Raw genomic sequence first — 22,173 nt, 5'->3', positions numbered from 1 at the left:
GAAGATGGCCAGTGGAAAGGAGCAGAGCAAATTGGCAAATGGAGTGCTGTGTTTGTGAAACAAAGAGAAAGCCAGTTCATAGAATGAACAAAAAACAGGGAAAGATCATTCAGGACCAATGTTAGAGTCACAGGGAAGAGTTCTTAGTTGATTGTAGAGGTAACAGGGAGCCATTAGAGTTTTCTGAGTAAAGGCAGGTGGTGGGATTGTTGGAGCCTAGATCTGGAGGTACAAGGGACTTGTGAAGCCATCTAGGCCAATCACCTTGTTGTACAAGTGAAGAAGCTGGCGTTTGGGTGACTGAGCCAAGTTCACCCAGGCAGTGAGCAGCCGGGGTGAGATCAGACTGCATTGACAGTTGTATGGAGGACAGATGGGACTGGAAAGAGGAGGCTTCTGCCGTCATGCAGACAAAGGGTAAGGATTTGAACTGACATGGAGCCTCTGTGTGTTATGTAGGTGGAAACAACAATACTAATGGTGATAGGTAGCATGAATAGTGTGCTTTAAGGTTTACAAGGTACTTAACATGTTAATTTAAAATTAAACTGGAGACAGCGAGGTGGCACAGTGAATAATTGAGTGCCATCCTGAAGTCAGGAAGATCTGAGTTCACATCCTGCCTCAGTCACTTAAACCTCTGTTTGCCTCAGTTTCCTCATCTGTAAGATGGAGATAATAATAGCACCTACATCCCAGGATTATTGTGAAGATCAAATAAGATAATAACTTTAAAAGCACTTAGCACAGTGCGTGACATAGAAAGTACGATAGATTTGTTACCTATTATCATTTTTATTCAATTTTATCTTCATAACAACTTTGTCAGATAGATGTTATTATTATCTCTTCCTTTACAGATGAGCAAACTAAAGCTGACAGAGTTTAAATAATTTGCCCAAGGTCACATAGCCAGTAAGTTTCTGACGTCCAATTGAGGTGTCAAACTTGGGTCTTCTTGATTCCTAAGCATAACACTATCCACTGTGCCACTTGGCATCTAGAAAAAAAAAATAGCAAAATTTGACGTTTGATTGGATATGTGGATTGTGGAAGAATGATGAGTCCTTAGATAAGCTTGAGGTAACAGACCTTGATGACTGGAAGGACAAGGGTGCCTTTGATACAAATAGGGAAGTTTGGGAGAAATTTGGGGGAAAAAATAACGAGTTCTTCTGTGGACATGCTAAATTTGAGATGTCTATGGGACATCCGTTTTGAAATGTCCAGGAGGCATTTGATGATGTGGGACTGGAATTCAGAAGAGAGACTGGGGCTGATCTATAAGTCTCTGAATCATCTACACAGAGGACATCATTAAACTCATAGGTGATGATTGGATCATGAATACAGAGATATGAATAGAAGAGGACCCTAGGAGAGTCGTGTGATATATCCACCATTAGAGAACATGACATGGGGATTGGTCTAGCAAAAAATACTGAGAAAAAAGAATGGTTAGACTGGTAGGAGTAAAACCATAAGAGCACATTGTCACAGAAAGTTAGAGAGGGAAAGGCAATCAAGTGTCCAAGAGAAAATGGTCAAGAATGTCAGATTCAACAGACAAGTCAAGAATGAGGATTTAGAAAAGACCATCAGATATAGTCATTGATGTTAAGTCATTGGTAACTGTGGAGAAAACAGTTTCAGTTTATATATTAAAATATTAGTTTAAAAAATTAATGTAGTAAGACTTTAGCCCATTGTCATGTAGAAGAAAAAAGAAACATTCTTTTTTCTGTTTGTATTTTTAAATTTGGGATGGGAGGATTAGGAAAAATGTGCTTATGTTCAAAGAGTTTCATTTCACTTAACCGAAAGTGAGATTGAACCTAACGTTAGGTTTAGATTCAATTACTCCTTCATATATTCGGGTTACATTTTCAAAATGCTACAATAACTAAGGTGTTTAAGTGATTTGATTTCACATGGAGATGAGAAAGCAAATCCCATTTTGAAAAGTCAGCAATAATAACTGATATTCTAATAAATTTTATCTGCATGAATGAAACAATTTTATTTCAACTGATTGAAATAATGAATATTTTTCCCGCTGGACTAGCGTATCAGTCAACAAATATTTATTATGTATTTACTACAAGGCAATGTTTGGAATACCAAGTATACAATCTACCTTCCAGTTGCCTATAATCTATTTTCTGGAGACTTTTCCATTGTGAAAAGGAAGTCAAATCAGTTTTTAATTATTCAGGATATTGAAGGGAAAAGTAATGCAGCCAATCTGCTAAATTATTTCTCTTTGATTTGGGATGACATTTTTCTTTTTTACTTATATTTTAATATTTTATATTCTAGCAATTAATGTACATTGGTTCAAAAGAAAATAAGGGAACTACACTCTTCAGATTTAAGTTTGTGATTTAGGAAGCTGTCTACCTTCTTCCTCTTGTCTTTTTTGCCTCTCACTCAGAATTTCGTTTATTTCCTTACTCTATTTAAGATATGGCTATGGTGAGGGATGTATCTGTGGTTGAGTGAGTGAATGAACAAACGGGCAAACTAACAAACGAATGAATAAAAGAAAATGCATTTATTAGCACTGCCTATGTGTCACTCTCTGGTAATAGCACTTGATCTGCATTGAGCCGGAGTTCATATGGCAGCCCTGACATTTTGTATTGTGTGACTATCAGCAAGATGCATGAATAACCTGGGACTTAAGGTTCTCATCTATTGAGTGAGTGAAAAGAGAACATCAGGAGGATGTGAGATCCTAAGATTTAGAGCTAAAAGGGACCCTAGAAGTCATTGATACCAACACCCTCATATGACAGAAGAGGTAGCAAATACCAGAAAGAATTTGAAGCCAAATTCTTAGACTCTAAATCCACTGTTGTGCTGCAGTGCAATGCAAGTTTATCAGAAATAGACTATTGAGCTGGTTGGACTATATGATTTACCTCATATGATAATTGTTAATTTTTTTCCTTCTTCTCAAGGTTGCAATTATTGTCTTGATGATGATGATTGGGGATTCTCTTACTTGAGTATTGGAAGTATGATTTACTGTATTCAGTCTGCTGGCAGATAATTGGGAGTAGACTAGCTTTATTCATCATTTGTTCTGTCATTTTTTATAGAGTAATTAAACTCAATTTTATATGTAGACTCGCCCTATTTTCCCATTGAAATTCATTTGTTTCATAATTCCTAAAAAATGAAATTTTTGAATTTTCTTTAGCTAAATGCCAGTTTTTCTTCCTTTTTATGTTTTAGGCTGCAGCGACTGGCAAAAGATATTATAAAGCAACTTCACATACAGGACAGTGGTTCTTGGGCAGTTAATAAGGTTTCTGCTTTGGATCGAACTCTGGGTGAAATCTCTCGTATTTTGGAAAAAGAGGTATGTAACTGTTACTAGTTTCTGCATGTATATACATATATACACCTATCACTGCTGTTTTAGGTTTGGTTAAAATGAAAAATAAAATTGGATTCTGTGACATGATATTGCAATTCAGATTCTGTAATTAATAGTTTTGTGTGTTTTGCCAATAACTAGCCTAATCATTGTTGAGTATTAATGGATCTAATATAGTTGGAAAAATACCATAAAGACCTTTTCACATGGAAGCTGGAACATCTCTCTTTGGGGATGTTTTCAGAGGGATTATTCTTTGACCTTTGAAATGCTGTGATAGTTGAAAAGGTTGTCCATTTCAGATGATTACAGATTTTCCCAGTTCTTTTCTTCCTAAGATGGTAAGGGATCAAACCTATGACATGTTGAAGAAACTAGAGATCTCTCTTTTTCTGTCTCTCTTTCTGTCTCTGTGTCACTCTGTACAAATCTGTGAGGAAGGCCATCATGTGTAACAGGTATACAACTTGTTTAATGAGACCCTGACAGTCAGAATTAGGAGGAAAAATGTGTGGAAGTTACAGGAAGGCAGATTTCAACTCAATACATCATCCTAACAATCGGAGCTTTTCAGCAGCAAAATAGATGACTCAGAGAAAGTTCTCAACTAGGAAATGAGCTAGCAGGGTGATACAGTAGATGGAAGTCTGGGCCTAGAGTCAGAGCAATTGGAGTTCAAATCTGCCCCAAACATTTACTGGCTGTGTGACCTCAGGAAGTTGCTTAACCTCAGTCTGCCTAAGTTTCCTCAACTGTGAAATAAGTATCATAATAGCAGCTACCTCACAGTGTTGTTGTGAGGATCAAGTGAGATAAGATTTGTAAAACACTTAGCACAATGCCTGACACATAGTAGGCCCATAATAAATGCTTATTTCCTTCTTCTTTCCCCCCCCCTTCCAATGACTTGGAGTTTTTAATCAGAGGCTGGTTGACTTGTTCTCAAGAATGTTGTAGAGTATATAGTTATGCTTTGAGTATGGGTTAGACAAGATGGGTTAGACAAGGGTAGGCTTTTGAGATCCATTTCAATCCTGAGACTCTATTACTTTTTTATTGGAAATTCTCTTAGGAATGATTTTTTTTTAAGTACAGTGGGATACTTTTAACCATATATAAGCAGAATGTACTTTTTCCTACAGTAAGAATTAAGAGAGAGTATAGTAACCTATATTAATCAGTGAGTCAGTCAGCATTTATTAAGTATCTACTATATGTTAGACACAATGCACAGGGAATTTTTTAAAAAGTCCCTGCTCTCAGTCTAATGAGGGAGACAGCATGCAAACAAATATGTACAAATGAAATACATGCAATATAAATTGGAAACAATTGACAGAAGGAAGGGCCAGAATTAAGAGGTACTAGAGAAGGTTTCTTTTAGAAGGTGAGAGTTTGGCTGGGACATGAAGGAAGATTGAAAATAAGTGAGAGAGTGGGGATGATAGAAGGGGCACTCTACTGGAGAAGACAGGATAGCATAAGGTCACTTGTGCATATGCAGACATTCATCTTGGCCAGGAAAGGGCCACCTCTTATGTTGTTGTTTGTCCTTCATCCTGGCAGGGGACCATTGACATTCACTTGACTTGCAAATGAATTGGATTTAAGTGAGGCCTAGCTGTACAAAGTCAGCTGGGATGAATAGGGATGAAGGAGGAGATAGCAACAGAGGCAACCTAAGTTAATTAAGAGATGAAGGAGCCTTCTACAAATGGCTTCCATTTTTCCAGTGAAATATAAAGCAAAATTTTTAAATAAGAGGACACACAGAAGGGAAGCCATGGGAGGTTTGAGAAGGAACGGAAAAGTTTGGAAGAGCAAATTAATTAGGTAGGTGTAGATGGATCACCATGCTGCAGTAAGGACTCATTTGAGATGAATGTAACATAAATTTCTAGTGTACTTAATCAGTATGGTTTCATGATTTTCTCCATCTCTGTTTAGCAGTAACTGAATAGGAGCACTGGCAGTAGTTGGTGGGAGAGAGCAAGAGCTTTGATAAAATAAGGGTGCAAAGGACTTGAGACATGAGGTCAGTGTAGAGTTGAACTGGTTCACAAGGGTTTCAAGACAAGAGAAGGGACAGCAGTAGGGCTGGTGCGGGAGTGATGGCCTGGGGAAAAAACAAAACAAAACTGATGAGTGGAAGGATTAGAAGTTAAGGTAAGGATGAAGTACCAGTTGGGGGTTGTAGTGGAAGGGGAACAGTAGTCAATGACCACTGGTTGCAATCAGATAAAGGAATTTCAAAGATCATGAACATGGATGTGATACATTTGTGGGTATGATCAAAGTGTGGCTATCCCTATGTGGAGAAGAGGTGGAGTGGAGGAGTTGGGTATGGGTAATGAGAGGTTAGGGGGCTGGAATCCATATCATTATGTATTTTGAACCACAATTAAAAATGCTGACTAAGTGGTTCTCTTAAAAACTTAAGAGATAAGTCATTGTTTTTAAGCACACACAACAATAAGAGATCAACTAATTTATATACTATTAACATAGGACTTCCAAGAGGATATACAGGAGTATCTGAACTTTGTATCTTCCCAAGCACCTAGAATAATGATCTGGTAGGTACTTAATAAATGTTGGCTGAATATTGGGTGCTGATTCTATGTACTCGAACAGGAGCCAACCCTAATTCTGAGGCAGCTCTGACCATATGAGCTGTTGCTATCAATCAACAGACAAACATTTATTTAAACACGTACTATAATTCCCAAGTATTTGCTGTGCTGGGTCCAAAAAAAATTTTTTTTAAACAAATGGGCATATTGGATATATTGAAGTATCTTTATAATACCTACTTCATTTATTAATGTCATCTGCTGAAATATACTAGAACTTTATTATTAATACTATATTAAAGAGTAAAATTTTACATAAGTTCATGGAATATTAACAATCCCTATTTACAAAGAATTTAAAATTTACCAAGCTCTTCCTTCCTAACAATGCTATTAGAAAGGTAATGCACATCTGTTACGTGGTCTTATAGGACCATGTTTGAACTTTTTTCTTAATCTTTGATTACTTGCTCCTATCTATTTTTAAATGTGTGTATATGTGTATGTGTGTAGATAGGTAGGTAGGTAGATAGATAGATAGATAGATTCTCCTTGCTTTCTGATGGGTGGCAAGTCAATCAATCAGCAAGCATTAATTAAGCACTTTCTGTTTGGTAAGTACTAGATCACTCTGCCAAATTCTGGGGCCACAGAGAAAGGTAAAAATCACAGTTTCTGCTCTCAAGGGGCTAAAATTCAAATTGTAGAAACCATATGTAAATGATTGTACATACAGCATATATCTAGTGAAAATGGAAGGCTTCCAGCAGAAGGTGAACTTTGAGTTAAGTCTCAAAGGAAGCCAGGGAAGTCAAGAGGTGTAGGTGAGGAAGAAGAACATTCCAGGCATTGGGGAGGACCAGTAAAAAGAGTCAGGATCCAATGTTGGTGCATCACAGAATAGGAGGTGGAAGAAAATAAATTGTAAGAAGACTGGAAAGGTAGGAAGAGGCCAAGTTTATGGAGGGCTTTAGAAGCCTAACAGAGGACTTTACATTGATCCTGGAGATAATGGGGATCCATAGGAATCGAGTAAGGAGGTGACATGGTTAGGCCTGTGTTTTAGGAAAGTCCTTTAGACCGCTGAATGGAAGACAGACTGGAATGGGGAGAAACTCAAGTCATGGAAACAAAGTAGAGGACTGTTGCAGACTATTGCAACTAGGTATTGGGGGTTTGTACCAGAGTGGTAGCTGTATGAGCAGAGAGAGGGGATATACAGAAGACATGTTGTGAAGGTAAAAACCAGAAGATCTGAAAACAGTTTGAATATGTGGAATAAATGTGAGTGAGGAGTCTAGGATGACACCTAGTCCGAGAGCCTGGGTGGTTGATGATACGGTGGTATCTGAAGGAGAAGAGAAGGTTTTTGGGGGAAAGATAATGAGTTTTGTTTTGGAGATAATGGAACATCCAAATCAAGATTCCAAAAGGCAGCTGATGATGGGGAGGTGGGGGCTGTAGTTCAAGAGAAAGAGATTAAGGCTGGTTATAGAGATCTGGAAATCATTTGTACAGAGATAGTACTTGAACTGATGAGAGCTGGTGAGATAGCCAAGCAAGGCAGTATACAGAGAGAAAGGAAAAAATACCCAGGACAGAGTTTTGGGGGATATACCCATGGTTAGTGGGAAAGACATAGAGGAAAGGACATTGACAAGGAGTGGTCAGACAGGTAGAAGAAGCAGCAGAGAGGAGTGTCTCACAGACCTGGAGAGTAGACAGTGTTAAAGTCTGCAGAGAGATCAAGAAGTATTAGATTTGAGAGATTTGCCAATTAAAAGATCCTTGGTGACTTCTCCCTCAGTTCCACTCCCGAATCAAGTGAAAGGAGAGGACATAGAGGCATCTCACACAGACAGATTACTCAAGGAGTTTAGCTGAGAAGAGGGAAGAGAGAGATAAAATGGTAGGCAGTAGGGATGGTATGGCCTAGTTACAGTTTTCTTTTTTTTTTAATAGTATTTTATTTTTTCCATTTACATGCAAAGACAAATTAAACACTCATTTTTTTTAAATTTTGACTTCAAAATTTTTTCTCTTCTTTCCTTACCTCCCTCCTCTCTAAGATGGTAAGCAATTTGATATAGGTTTTATATATGCAATCATGTAAAACATATTTCCTATATTAGTCATATTGTGAAAGAAGAAACAGACCAAAAGAAAAAAGCACAAAAAACATAAAGTGAAAATAATATGCTTCAGTCTGCATTGAGATTCCATCAGTTCTTTCTCTGGAGGTGGATACGTTTTTCTTCCCAAGTCCTTTGGAATTGTCTTGGATCATTGTATTGCTGAGCGTAGCTAAGTCATTCAGAGTTGATCACTGTACAGTGTTGCTGTTACTGTGTACAGTGTTCTGGTTCTGCTCACTTCACTTTGCATCAGTTTATTTAAGTCTTCTAGTTTTTTTCTGAAATCATCTTGCTTGTCATTTCTTATAGCACAATAGTATTCCATTGCACTTGTATATCACACCTTGTTCAGCCATTCCCTAATTGATGGATATTCCCTCAGTTTCCAATTCTTTACCACTACAAAAACAGCTGCTATAAATATTTTTGTACAAGTAGGTCTTTCCCCTTTTTTAAAAAATATGTATCTTTGGGGGACAGGCTAGTAGTGGTATTGCTAGATGAAAGGATATGCACAGTTTTATAGCCCTTTGGGCATAGTTCCAAATTGCTCTCCAGAATAGTTGGATCAGTTCACAACTCCACCAACAGTACATTAGTGCCCCTGTTTTCCCACATCCTCGCCAACATTTATCATTTTCCTTTTCTGTCATATTAACCAATCTGATAGGTGTAAGGTAGTATCTCAGAATTGTTTTAATTTTCGTTTTTCTAATCAATAGTGATTTCGAACATTTTTTCATGTCTATAGATAGCTTTGATTTCTTCACCTGAGAACACTATCTGTTCATATCCTTTGACCATTTTTCAGTCGTGGAATGATTCGTATTCTTATAAATTTTACTTAGTTCTCTATATATTTGAGAGATGGGACCTTTTAGTTACCATTTTCTAAGAGGGGGGAGTCATTATGTATCAGTAGTTATTAGGGAAGAAGGCAATATTTAGAGAGAGATTGAAGATTACAGCAAAAATGGGATAACTTGCTGGAGAAGATGGAATGGGATGGGTTCAAATCCACCCTCTTCCAGACTTAGCTCTAACTGTTTAGGGGATCATATCATATCCGTCATCTGGACTGGAAACCTAAGGGTCATCCTCAGCTCTTCACTGTCTGTCATCCTCCAACTCTTGTCATTGCCAACTTCGTAATACCTCGAGTATATGCTGTGCCACACCCTTTTCCTCTGACACTTTCACCACTCAGGCCCTTATCACCTCACTCCTACATGTTGGAATAGCTTGCAGAGTGATTTATCCTCCTCCAGTCTCTTCCCAGCACAGTCCATCTTCCATTTATCAGTCAAACTGATGTTCCTAAAACTCAGATTTGACTCTCTCTCTCTCTCTCTCTCTCTCACACACACACACACACACACACACACACACACACACCCCTCCCCACCCCCATTCTATCAGGAAACTCCAGTGGCTCCCTGTTGCATTTAGAATCAAATATAAAATCAGTTGTTTGGCTTCTAAAGCCTACCATCGCCTGGCCCCTTCCAGTCTTCTGTCTTATACCCTCCACTGTGTCCTTCGAACCAGGGACTCTGACCTTCTTCTATTGCTCACACCAGATGCTCCATCTCCTGATTTCAGGTGTTTTCCCTGTTGTCTCTCCCCCATGCCTGGCTCTCTCTTCCTCCTCATCTTCTCCTTCTGGTTTCCTTCCAGCACAAGTCTGGCTTCTAAAAGAAGCCTCTCCCAGTCCCCACTTAACGCTGAAGTCTTCTCTCTTGATTTTCTTCAGTTTGTCCTGTATGTTGTTTGTACACAACTATTTGCATGTTGTCTCCGTCAGTGGAGTCACGTGCCTAGAAAGCAGGGACTGTCTTTTGCTCTTTGTGTCTACAGGGCTTAGCACAGAGCTGGCTCTTCATCAATGCAAATTGACTAACTGATCCTGAAAATACTTGAATTCATCCTTTGCACGAATAATTTATGGAAGTGTCTTGGTAGTATAGGAAGACCAATGTGTTATAATGAAAAGATTGCTCAATTCTGGGACCCGGGAGACACAAAGTATAACCCTAGTTTGGCGACTGGGTCTTTTTCTGCCCTTGATCACATAACTTCTACTTTCTCTGCCTCAGTTTCCTTATCTGTAAAGTAAAGGTATTGAGCTAGATGATTTCTAAGACGCCTTCCAGCTCTGTGAGCCTATGATTATAACCAGAAATCAGAAGCATGCCAGCAATGGATGTGTCTGTTTATGCTTTAAGAAAAATGTTTTAAGTTAAAAATAAATGGTACAAAACAAAGATACTTTTGTTGCAAGAAAGATTTAGCTTCATTTAATAGTGTCAAAAATTCTTAGATGTAAAAACTTTTGTGTTATTTTTGCTATTTTTATTTATTTATGCTGTTTTATTTATTTGTAATGGCCAATATAGGCTTAATGCATGGTCATAGTAGTTTTTCTACTTATTAGTTAAAGATGATTTCTGTTTTTAACTTTGGATAATAGCTGCATTACTAAAGTTTTCTGTGGTTTATCAGTAACTTTAGACATGTGTATGCTGTTACCACAAGTAAACAGAGTTTAAGCAGATGGACTTGACATGGAATTTTTCCAGTTGCCTTTCCTGACTTTTTAGAACACTGCCAGATTTTAATAGAGATTCAGCAGTGAGTCTCATGAGCCTGAATAAGCAACAGCATCTCTGGCAGTGTTTATCATTTGATAGAAATTAGAGAAGCCAATTTTTTTCTTTGACCCATGTCATAATTTGCTATATGATACTCAGTAAGATTGTGGCAAATCCTGCCTTTCTTTAGGTTCACTGAGATCCAACCTGCAGAACGCCACAACATTGCTTAATGAAAAAAAATACCTAGAGGGGCCAGGAAAACAAGGGGAGCTTTCAGAGGAAAAGGTCCTTTGCATTCCCTTCCTCCTGCTTTGTGCCTAAGTGTGAACTGAACGCCCATGAGAGTGCTCATGTCCACAAGGAACATATGGGGCTGCTGTAGTGGTTTCCTGAAATAGACTTTGTTTTATCCAGTCCATCTACCCTGGGCTCTTTTGTTTCTCTTTTGTCGTTCTGGTCTTTCCCTTTAAATCTTGAGGGGAGGACATCTGCACGTTCTTCCTGACTGTCAGCAGCCTCTCCCTTAGATGCTCTAAGTAAACTCTTTTCACTAAAATCCTAGATGCTTTCTTTCCTCATTGACATTGCCATCTCAGTGGTGCTGAGATTTGGGTTACTTTCTCATCACCATCATATCGCTTCCTGGCACACACTAGCTCTGAAGATAGAAGATGTGGGTTCATATTTGAAGCTTCATTGAATCTTATCTAACCTCGGTTTCTTTGGTGACCTCTAAAGCCTTCTGAAGCTCTGGATCCATGATCCCCTAGGACTAGGTCATAGTTCATACAGAACAGGTCATGGATTTTATAGCTGGAAGTGAGCATAGAGCAAAGTGATACCGTTTGAAGAGCACTGGATCTGGAGTTAGATGGCCTGAGCCAAAGTCCTAGCTCTGAGACTTACTATTTGAGAGACCTTGGGAAAGTCACTTAACTAGGCCTCAGTTTCCTCATCTGTGAAGTGAAGGGGTTGGCTTGGATGACCTCTTTCCTTACAGTTTGAAAGTTCTTGGCCATCTAGTTCCACCACTGTGTTTTACAATTTTGTGAACTCAGTAACAAGGTCCCTTTTCCCATGCTCTGCTCTCCAGGGCACCTTCTCTCCAGCCTTCCACATCTAAGAAGAGCGACATACTCCTTGCTCCCCTCAGCCCCTACCTGAACTTGCCCCTTTTTTTGAGGTTCCCTCCATATGTACTGCCTTCAGGTGGTTTTTTCTCCTTCTTCCTTGACTTTAGCACCCATCGCTTGGCAATCTCAAATCACAGAGCTTCTTAACTTCCTTTTTTGCTTCTATTTTCTATGCCGGGGAGAATGGTCATCATCCTGGAAAGAACAGAATAAAAGTGGCTAAGAGGGAGGTTCCCAAACTTTTTGGCCTACCACCCCCTTTTCAAAAAAAAAAAAAATTACTCAGCACCCTCCTGGAAATCTACTTTCTTTAATCCTGTAGTGGCTTTTTGAAATTTGCATCATTTCAAAAAATGTGTAATTTTTTCTTAAATGATGCATCTTAAATTTAATAATTTATTGTAAATTTGTGAGTTTTTTCCTGCATTGAAATTTTGATAATGTATGTATATAGTAAGTCATTACACACACATAATCCTACCAATGCACACTGGACTTCCTGACAACGTGCGCCACACTTTTTTGTCAGCACTTGCTTGTTAAGACCTGTTGGCGGGCTTGTCCACTGATGGGTTATACCTTGCATTTTGTGTGTTTATTTAGAAAATAATGTAATCACTATGACTTTAACTGTTACACAACAGATGAAACACGTATGAATGGTTTTTCAAAATTTTCTTCTCTCTCTTCTTTCCTCATGCTTCCATCACCCCCTTATTTTTATTCATTGCCCCACAGTTGCCCCCAAGGCTACCGCTGCCCCCTGGATCATTCCAGCGTCCCGCAGGGGGCAGTATCACCCACTTTGGGAACCTCTGCAAGTCTTCATAAATAAGGGATTATCTAGCTGCCTTCAGAAGGTCAGGCCATCTGATCCAGATGCTGAAAGAACAAGAAATAGGAATTCTGAGCTGTTATCACTGGTCTTGGATGGATTTTGGAAATGGGAAAATTGCCATAGCCTTGGAAAAGGACGAATGTCGTTATTTTCCCCCAGAGGGGAAGCAGAGAGTCTGCAAAGTCTGGACCAGTGTCCTTGAATCTACTTCCTAGGAAAACCCTTAGAGTGTTGAAGAGATGGTTCGTGAACACCTAGTAAAGGGAGCAGCCATCCCCAGGCTTCCTCAAGAGCAGGCTGTGCCAGGTGCACTCTTCCTCCTGTGACAGTCAGGGCAGTGCTGCAGGGCTTGTTTGACAGCTGCCCCACTTTTTGCCTGGAAAAGATGGAGAGGCTGGATTGGAGGACAGTCTCATCTTATGGATTCCAACCAAACTCAGAGACCGTTAATTTATGCTTAGATGTCAGTATGAAAGAAAGTCTCTGGTGGAGTGCCCCAGGGATGTGGGCTAGGGTTTGAGCTGTTTAACTGTCATCAGTCATTTCTGTAAAGGTAGATCACCTGCAGGCTCACCAGGTTTGTGGGAGCCACAAAGCCAAGTGCTATCTTTAGCCCACGGGGTGGCAACATCAGCATCCATAGAGAATTTGATAGGGGACTCTTTTTTTTTCTTTTTCTTTTGTTATTTATTTTTAGTTTTCAACGTTCACTTTTGTAAGATTTTGAGTTTTCAATTTTCTCCCCTCCCACCTCCCCAAGACAGCATGCAATCTGACATAATCTATAGTTGTACAGTCATATTAAACATATTTCCACATTAGCCATGTTGTGAAAGAAGAATCAGAACCAAAGGGAAAAACCACGAGAAAGAGAAAATGTTTTAAAAAAGAGAGAGAGAAAATAGTATGCTTTGATCTGTATTCAGACTCCGTAGTTCTTTCCCTGGATGTGGATAGCATTTTCCATTGTGAGTCTGATAGGCTGGACTCTTAACCCAAAATGAATCAGATGAAGCTTATTAGGGATAAATTTAAAATCTTGCATTTGGTTTCAAAGTTATCAATTTCACAAAAATGATATGGGGGAGGTATGGCTAGACAGCATTTGTCTGAAAATGCTGTGGGGTTTTAATGTACTTCTGATTGTACTTTGTTTACTGTACTTCCCTTCATGTGTCTTACTATATTTCTTTGTATTTTTCACTCATCTTTTCTTATTAGTAATTAATCATATTGTTACAATCATGCACTGATGCCTCTGCTATTGAGCATTTGAATTGGTTCCAGTTTTTTTGATAAAGTTGCTATGCACATTTTGTAGGTTACATATTTTTCCTTTTAAAAATCTTTGTCGATATTGTTCTACTCGTGGCATTACTGGTTCAAAGGTCATAAACATAGAGTTCTTGAAAGAAGAAACACAAATTATCAGTAGCCATCTGAAAAAAATGTTCAAACCTTTTAATGATCAGAGAAATGCAAATTAAAACAACAGTAAAAACAGTTCATATGTGTGTGTGTGTGTGCATACACATGCACATGCACTTTAAGATTTGCAGTGTTTCATTTGATCTCTGCAACAGCGTGGTTCAGGTGGGTGCTGTTATTATCCCTGTTTTGCATGTCAGTAAACTCAGGTTAGGAGAAGTTACTACTTACCCAGGGCCACAGAGATAGTAAGATTATCAAATGGGATTTGATTTGTAGTTGATATCACAAAGTTCCTATTCTGTCAGCTATTTAATACTGTTTAATACTTCCTCTAAACAACTGAAATACGACCTAACCCATTGACTGGCAAAGTTAGTTAGCTAAAGAGCGAAAGTATTCACTGTTGACCTGTGAGGAAACAGACATTGTTATACTGCTATGAAATAGTGTGATATATTTTTTAGAAAGTAATAAGCCTATAGACAATTAGAGCTGCTATATAACTGTGCATACCTTTTAACTAAGTCCCAAGTTTTACATAATTAGGAACTCAGTAAATACTTGTTGATTTGACTTTCACTCATTATCTGAATGTCTTTGGATAAGCCAGCTTTTCTCTCACTGGCATAAGTTGGTTGTGCCTAACCTTGACATGGGTGACTAGTGAAAGAAGGCTGCATTTTACCAAAGAGAAGGTGCTATTGAACTTGGGGGACAATGTCTGTGCTTTTGAGTGTGTTTGATACGTTCAGTTCATCCATAGATGAGGAAGGGAATTTGGGTCAGCTTGAGCAGAAAATGTGTTAATAAAATCAACCACATTGACTACTACTAAATACAAGCATGTCTCTTTTCCCTTAGAATATTCCTCATTGTTCAGATTTTCACCACACTTCCAGGTTTGCAGAGTGCTTTCTTCACAACTGCACTTTGAAATCATCGTGTTACTGTTTTTAAAATCTCCTCTTACTTTTTTGAGCCAGATGCTAGTACTTTTCCTTTCATTCTTCCTGATCTTCACATTAGCTCTGCTGGGGCCTTTTTAACAAAAACAAAACAATTTGTCTTTTAGCCGAGCCTTGTGTGTTGTCAGCAAAGGCCTCGGTACCTAAGAGGTTTCAATCAGGCTGGCTCATATTTGATAGTGTCTGCCTCATCTTCTCCACCTTGCCTGCTCTTCACATCCCTGCGGCATGTTTCCTGCAGAGTGTGCTTGTCCAGAGATTATGATGTAAGAGCAGGAATCCAATTTGGCATGAATCCTTCTAATGGTTTGGATTAATGTTGGAGAAGTAGTTGTTTAGTTATTCTGGCTTCATTTTTTGGCATCTCTGCTACCATCAGCGAGCTTTGCTTCACTCATCTGTGTTTTGTGAAGTAAAAGAACATGAGGAAAAAAGGGGAAGTTTTATAAAATAAGCAAATTCTTCCATATTTAAATCTTTTTTTAAAAAAATGGATATGAAACAATTTGTGTACATGAAATAAAATAATTAGGAACATTTGTAAAAGACCAAAAGAAAAAAAACCTAGAAAGAGAAGAAACAGATTTGTATGGCACTCTACACACCATAAAAAGAATTTTGTTATAATATAAAAGCTCCAAGTTTAATCTGGTAGATAAGCAATGTGGAATATCATTGGATACATGATAGTGACTAAATTTTACAGATTTCCCAAGTCAGTCAGGAGTAGATATATATTAAGTGGTCATTACTCTGTTCCCTGGGCTCTAACAGGATATACTTTTTTTTTTCTTCAGCAAATCCAAAACTATTTATTAGACAGCCTCTATATGCCAGACACCGTACTGGACACTAGGAATACAAAGGCTGTGAAACAAACAATTCTTATTCACAGGGAGCTTACATTCTAATGGGATACAGGTACATCTATAAATATGTATGGAGTAAATATAAAGAGAACAAATACAACCAAACTATAGTTTCTGGTGGCAATGACTTAGTCCTAAATTGCTATCATTAATCTCTCCTTATCCACAAACAATTCTGCATGACTCCGACATTTGTTTGACTGTTCTTTGTTGACGTATTGTGAGCTGAGTTCACACAGAGATCATTCAAGAAGGGCAATTGGAGTCTACTCTCAGGCCTTAGTTATTCTATAGTCTCCATCTAGAGGTAATCCATTTTCAATTTGGTAAATCCAGTGGCGTTATAGTACTTTACAATTTCTTGGTGAAGTGATGTCTGTCTATTCTAGAAAATATTTTTGTAAGTTTTTTTACCTGTTTTTCTTGTGCTCTAAGAATATCTGTCAACTTCTGATTAAGGTGGTGGCATGATGAAGAGCAGAATGGGTCAGTTTCCATGTCTATACTCCAGAACACTAGGCTAAATAATTATTAAAAAATAGAGAAAACACAAGTGCCATTTCTAGCCTAGGTTTGCAAAAGGGGACACCCAGAAACCTGAAGGTAAGAAGGTCCAGAAAAAGGAGTCAGGGTGAAGCAAGAACAATGCTGAAAAAACTCCCCCAACAACCTATGGGTGCTTCAGCCAGGACCCCCCAGGGAGGTTGAGAATCCCTGGAAGCAGGAATTTGGAGACCCAAGTACTCCGGTAGTGGGGCCCCCAGGCAAATAAGCACCCACAGGTTTCTGGGCCTGGAAGCGAGAATGGGGACTCGAAAAATGGAAAAGTTGTGGCCAGCGAGGCAACGATCGCTCCATATGCCCTAGAAGGTATGAAGCATTAGAGCCGCTGACATGATTTCAGTGCCCTTGGCGTGCAGAATACAGGCAAGCTTGGCTTTGTGCAAAGGAAACAAATGGAAGGGAGGGCCAGCAAGATGGCCTCAGATGATACAGGTCCAGACCAAACAGGGACCCGCAATCCCATCCAAGTGTGTAAAAACATTTGGAGCCTGGCCCTGACGAGAAGCTATAAATATGAATAAACAGGAGAATAGAAGAAGAAAATAATTCCATTTTGACTGTAGACAGAGGCTCACATAAAAGCATTATGCAAACTGAAATACTAACTTAAGCAAAACATCAATATAAATGATATCCATATAAATTTTCAGCTTTTCTCAGCACAAATTGTAGGAAAAGGTAGAATGAAAAATTCTATTCAAAATAACTACACAATGTACAAAATATTTGGGAGCTCACTTACTAAGACATTATACAGGACCTACATAAATATAACTACAAATATTTTTTAAAAAATAAAAATAAAGATAGACCCAAATAACTGGAGAAGTATTACTTTCTCATGATTATTCCGTGCCAAAATAATTAAAATGACAGTACTACCAAAACTTATTTTTCATTAAATATCATACCAATTAAACTACCAAAAGATTATAGAAGTAGAAAAATAATAATCTAGACAGAGCTATTTTTATTAGTTACAAAAGAAAAACTTTGATCAACAGAACAGATTAAATACACTAAATAGCAAATGAGCATTATAGCTTAGTATTAAGTACCACGAAATCCCAGTCAGTGAGGTAGTCTCACTATCTGACAGAAATTAGATTTAGACCAGCATTTCCCACGACATACCAAGATAGGTTCCAAATGGATAAATGATTTAGACATAAAAGGTTATGTCACAAACCATTTGAAGGATCAGGGAAGAAAATATGTTTTATATCAAGAAATTGAGGAGAAATTCACGACCAAACAAGGGATAGAAAAAAATAAAATAGATAATTTTGATTACACAAAATTGAAAAGTTTTTGCATAAACACAAAGCACTTAAAATTAGAAGAAAAAAGTTAAATGGGAAAAAATCTTTGCAGCAAGTTTCTCTGATGAAGTTTGACTATCCAAGAAAAATAAGGAACTGATTCAAGTAAATAAGAACAAGCGCCTTTGCCCAGCAAATTAATGGTCAAAGGGTATTAACAGTTCTCAATGCAGTAAACTTCTGTTCTCAACAGCCAAATTAAAAATGCTTCATCACTAATAATTATAGAAATACAAATCAAACAACTCTGAGGCTCCACATTATTTCTATCAAATTGGCAAAGATGAAAAAAATGGAAATGGAAGTTGTTGAAGGGGCTATGGGAAGACATACATAGTAATGAATTCTAAGTGGAGCTATTCCTGAGATTCTGCTCCTTCTGGGAAACAATTTGGAATTATCCACAGAACGTCACCAAACTATCAGACGTGGTGGCTTCAGTATGTAACTTTTCATAGCTACCTGTCTGAGGGGAAGACTGGGGCCAGTAGAGTACTTTAGCTTGACAGTGCTGAACTATGATAGGTCAAAATCCATTGAGTGTTTGCACTAAAGTCTGGCACCCATTTGATGGCCCCTGGAAGTAGGGAGCCACCTGTCTAATTAAGGGGGCCAGAGAAGGAGCTGATCAAAGCTTCTTTGCTGATCAGCAGTGGGATTGTGCCATGAGTAGCCACTGTACTTCTAGCCTACATGAAATAGGAAGATCCGGTCTCCCTCTTTCCCAGCAACCTGCAAAATCACCAAGCTGCATGCTTTTTGAACCAGCAATACTACTGTTAGACCTATACGTACTACCCCCCAGTCAATCTCTCCCTTGCTGCCCCTCCCACCCCAAAAAGAGAAAGGACCAAAATATTTTAAACTATTTTAACAGCTCTATTTGTTGTAACAAAAAACTCGAAACAAAAGGGTACCCATCAGTTGGGGAATGTTTGAACTAATTATGGCATACGAATGTGAAAAAAATCTTCTTGTGTCATAAAGATGATAAAAGGGAAGGTTTCAGAGAGACCTGGAAAGACTTATATGAACTGATGTAGAGTGAAGTGAACAGAACTAGCAGAGCTATTTATAAAATAACAACATTGTAATTACAAAATGATTCTGAAAGATTTACGGAATTTGGTCAATTTAACAACCACCCACAACTCCAGAGGACTGATGATGAAGCATTACTTACCTCCAGAGAAGTGATTGTCTCAAAGTGCAGAACAGGACAGACATTTTTGGATATGGGCAAATATGTTTTCCTTGACTGCATGTTTGTTGCAAAGATTTTGTTTTTCCTTTTTTTTTCCCAATTCAGAAAGGAATTGGGAAGAAAGGAGGTTTGGTAGTATGTTAAATGTTCCCTACCACCCAAAAAAGAATGCATGGAATTGAACAAAAGGAAGTTAAGAAAACTCAAACAGGGCAGCTTTGAATTTTAACATTGAATTTTCAAGAACTTGAAAAGCAAGCTGTATGTAATAAAGACTTACTGTTTCATATGCAAGCCTTATTATATCTATTCTTTGTATATAGAAGTGGTAGATTTATTTGTTATTTAAGTTTGGAATTATTTTTATTTTTAAAAAAAAATTGTGTTTGGTTTGTTTTTTTGGTTTTTTTTTTTCTTTTTTTTTCGGGAAAAGGACCCACATGTACAAATATATTTATAGCAGATCTTTTTGTGGTAGCCAAGCATTGGAAATTGAGGGGAAGCCCATCAATTGGGGAATGACTGAACAAGTTGTGGTATATGAATATAATGAGATACTATTGTGCTATAAGAAATGATGAACAGGCAGACTTCAGAAAAACCTGGAAAGACTTATATGAACTGATGCTGAGTGAGGTGAGCAGAACCAGGACATTGTTCAAGTAATAGCCACACTGTGCAATGACTGACTTTGATAGACTCAGCTCTTCTCAGTAATGCAAGGATCTAAGACATCTCCAAAGGCCTCATGATGGAAAATGCTGTGCACATCCAGAGAAAGAGCTATGGAAACTGAATGCAGATGGAAGCAGACTATTTGTCTCCTTTTCTTTTGTTGTTTTGTTTTGATTCTTCTTTCTCACGGCTCCTCCCATTAGTTCTAGTTTTTCTTTACATCATAACTAATATGAAAATATGTTTAATATGAATGTACAAGTAGAGCCTATATCAGATTGCATGCTGTCTTGAGGAGGAGAGAGGAGAGGGTGGGGGAGAAAGTTTAAAACTCAAAATCTTATGGAAGTGAGTGTTGAAAACTAAAAATTAATAAATAAATTGTTTAATTAAAAAAATAGTTTTTGTTTGTCCTCTTTCTCCTTTTTGGCATGGCAGTACTAATTTTCCATGGCTATCTTACGGAGATGCACCATATGTTCTTTTAATAGTGTATGTGGTTTTTTTCCAAATCTATTATGATGGGCAATTCCAAAAGTGTACCTTAAGACTGTTATTATATTGGTGATAATAGCTTTACTTGTGTTTTTCCATTCAGCTTTGATTCCAGATATCAGCCTCTTAACATTCAGCCACGGCCGTTCCTTGATATTTTTATGCTCGATATAGTCTTGCTTAGTGGAGACCAGGGTATTTGTAGGCTTTGCCTCCATCTATCGGTTCAATCTGATTTTTAGATTGAAGCATGAAGTCTCCAGTTTCTATCTTTCATTGGTATTCATTATAATTTTTTGGTATTCATTATAAATTTTTATGTTGTTAGGAAAGATTCTATAAAATAAAGGAACTGTCTAATTTTTTTAGTGGCTTCTTATAACTTGACAGGCAGGTAGGTGTCACAGTGGATAGAGTACTGGGCTTGGAATCAGGAAGACTCATCTTCCTGAGTTAAAATCTGGCCTCAAACACTTACTAGCTGTGTCACCCTGGGCAAGTCACTTCACCCTTTTTGCCTCAGTTTCCTCATCTGTAAAATGAACTGGAGAAGGGAATGGCAAACCACTCCAGCGTCTTTGCCAAGAAAACCCCAAATGAGGTCATGAAGTGTCAGATACAACTGAAACAACACAACAATAAATATAGCTTGATGTCAGCAGGTTAATAAGATGTTTCATTTAAACTTCTTAATTAATTTGTAAGCCATACTTGGGCCTGGTAACAAAGATAACATTTTTTTGCAAATGATACAGTGGTGTGTTTAGAGAACCCTAGTTCAGCTAAAAAAATAATAATAATAATTGAAACAGTAACTAAAGCCAAGTAAAAAATCATCAGTATATTTCTATTTAGTACCAGAAAGACAGAGACAGGACATTCACTATATCTACAAAATGTTTGTAATGTGTGTCCCAGTTTTCCCACATCCTCTCCAACATTTATCAATTTCCTTTTCTGTCATACTAGCCAATATGATTGGTGTGAACTGGTACCTCAGAGTTCTTTTAATTTGCATTTTTCTAAGCAATGGTGATTTAGAGCATTTTTTCATATGGCTATAGATAACTTTGATTTCTTTTCTGAAAACTGCCTGTTAATATTATACGACCATTTATCAATTGGAGAATGACTTCTGTTCTTCTAAATTTGACTTAATTTTCTATGTATCTGAGAAGTGAAGCCTTTATCCAAAATACTTGCTGTAAAATTTTCCCCCTCCATTTTCTGCTTTCCTTCTAATTTTGGTTGCATTGGTTTTGTTTGTGCAAAACCATTTTAATTTAATATAATCAAAGTTATCCATTTTATATTTTGTAATACTCTCTGTATCTTGTTTGGGCCTAAATTCTTCCCTTATACATTGATCTGACAGGTAAACTATTCCGTTTTCCTCTAATTTGCTCCTTTATGTTTAAATCACACACCCATTTGTACCTTATCTTGCAAGGTATATGGTGTGAGTTATTGTTCTATACCTAGTTTCTGACATTTTGTTTTCCAGTTATCCCAGCAGTTTTTGTTAAATAATGAGTTTTTGTCCCCAAAGCTTGCATCTTTGGGTTTATCAAACACTATTACTGTGGTCATTTACTACAATGTCTTGTGTGCCTAATCTGTTCCACTGATTCATTATTTCTTAGCAATTACCAGGTTGTTTTGATGATTACTGTTTTATAATACAGTTTGAGATCTGGTACAGCTCGGCCACCTTCCTTCACATTTTTTTCATTAATGCACTTGATATGCCTGACCTTTTGTTCTTCCAGATGAATTTTGTTATTATTTTTTCTAGCTCTATAAAACAATTTTGGTAGTTTGATTGGTATAGTACTGAATAAGTAGATTAACATATATTTGCTTGGCCTACCCATGAACAATTAATATTTTTCCAGTTGTTTAGATCTGACTTTATTTGTGTGAAAAGTGTTTTGTAGTTGTGTTCTCATAGTTCCTGAGTTTCTCTTGGCAGGTAGGCTTCCAAGTATTT

The 22,173-nt window shown here is 37.7% G+C and overlaps 1 protein-coding gene across 4 annotated transcripts in view; it reads left to right on the top strand.

Annotated features, from left to right (window-relative positions):
- The window catches only part of SCAPER (S-phase cyclin A associated protein in the ER), a 400,073-nt gene that overhangs the window by 201,606 nt on the left and 176,294 nt on the right, over positions 1–22,173 (top strand). For all 4 annotated transcript variants that reach the window (XM_027840666.1, XM_027840664.1, XM_027840665.1 and 1 more), the window contains one exon: positions 3,241–3,367. In XM_027840666.1, the coding sequence (XP_027696467.1) occupies positions 3,241–3,367 (127 nt within the window). The remainder of the gene's footprint in view (positions 1–3,240; positions 3,368–22,173) is intronic.

This window comes from Vombatus ursinus, unplaced genomic scaffold, assembly GCF_900497805.2.
Source record: "Vombatus ursinus unplaced genomic scaffold, bare-nosed wombat genome assembly UNPS02014847.1, whole genome shotgun sequence".
Taxonomy (NCBI): Eukaryota; Metazoa; Chordata; class Mammalia; order Diprotodontia; family Vombatidae; genus Vombatus; species Vombatus ursinus.
The sequence above is the reverse complement of the archived record's forward strand: the minus strand, read 5'-3'. Positions and strand labels throughout refer to the sequence as shown.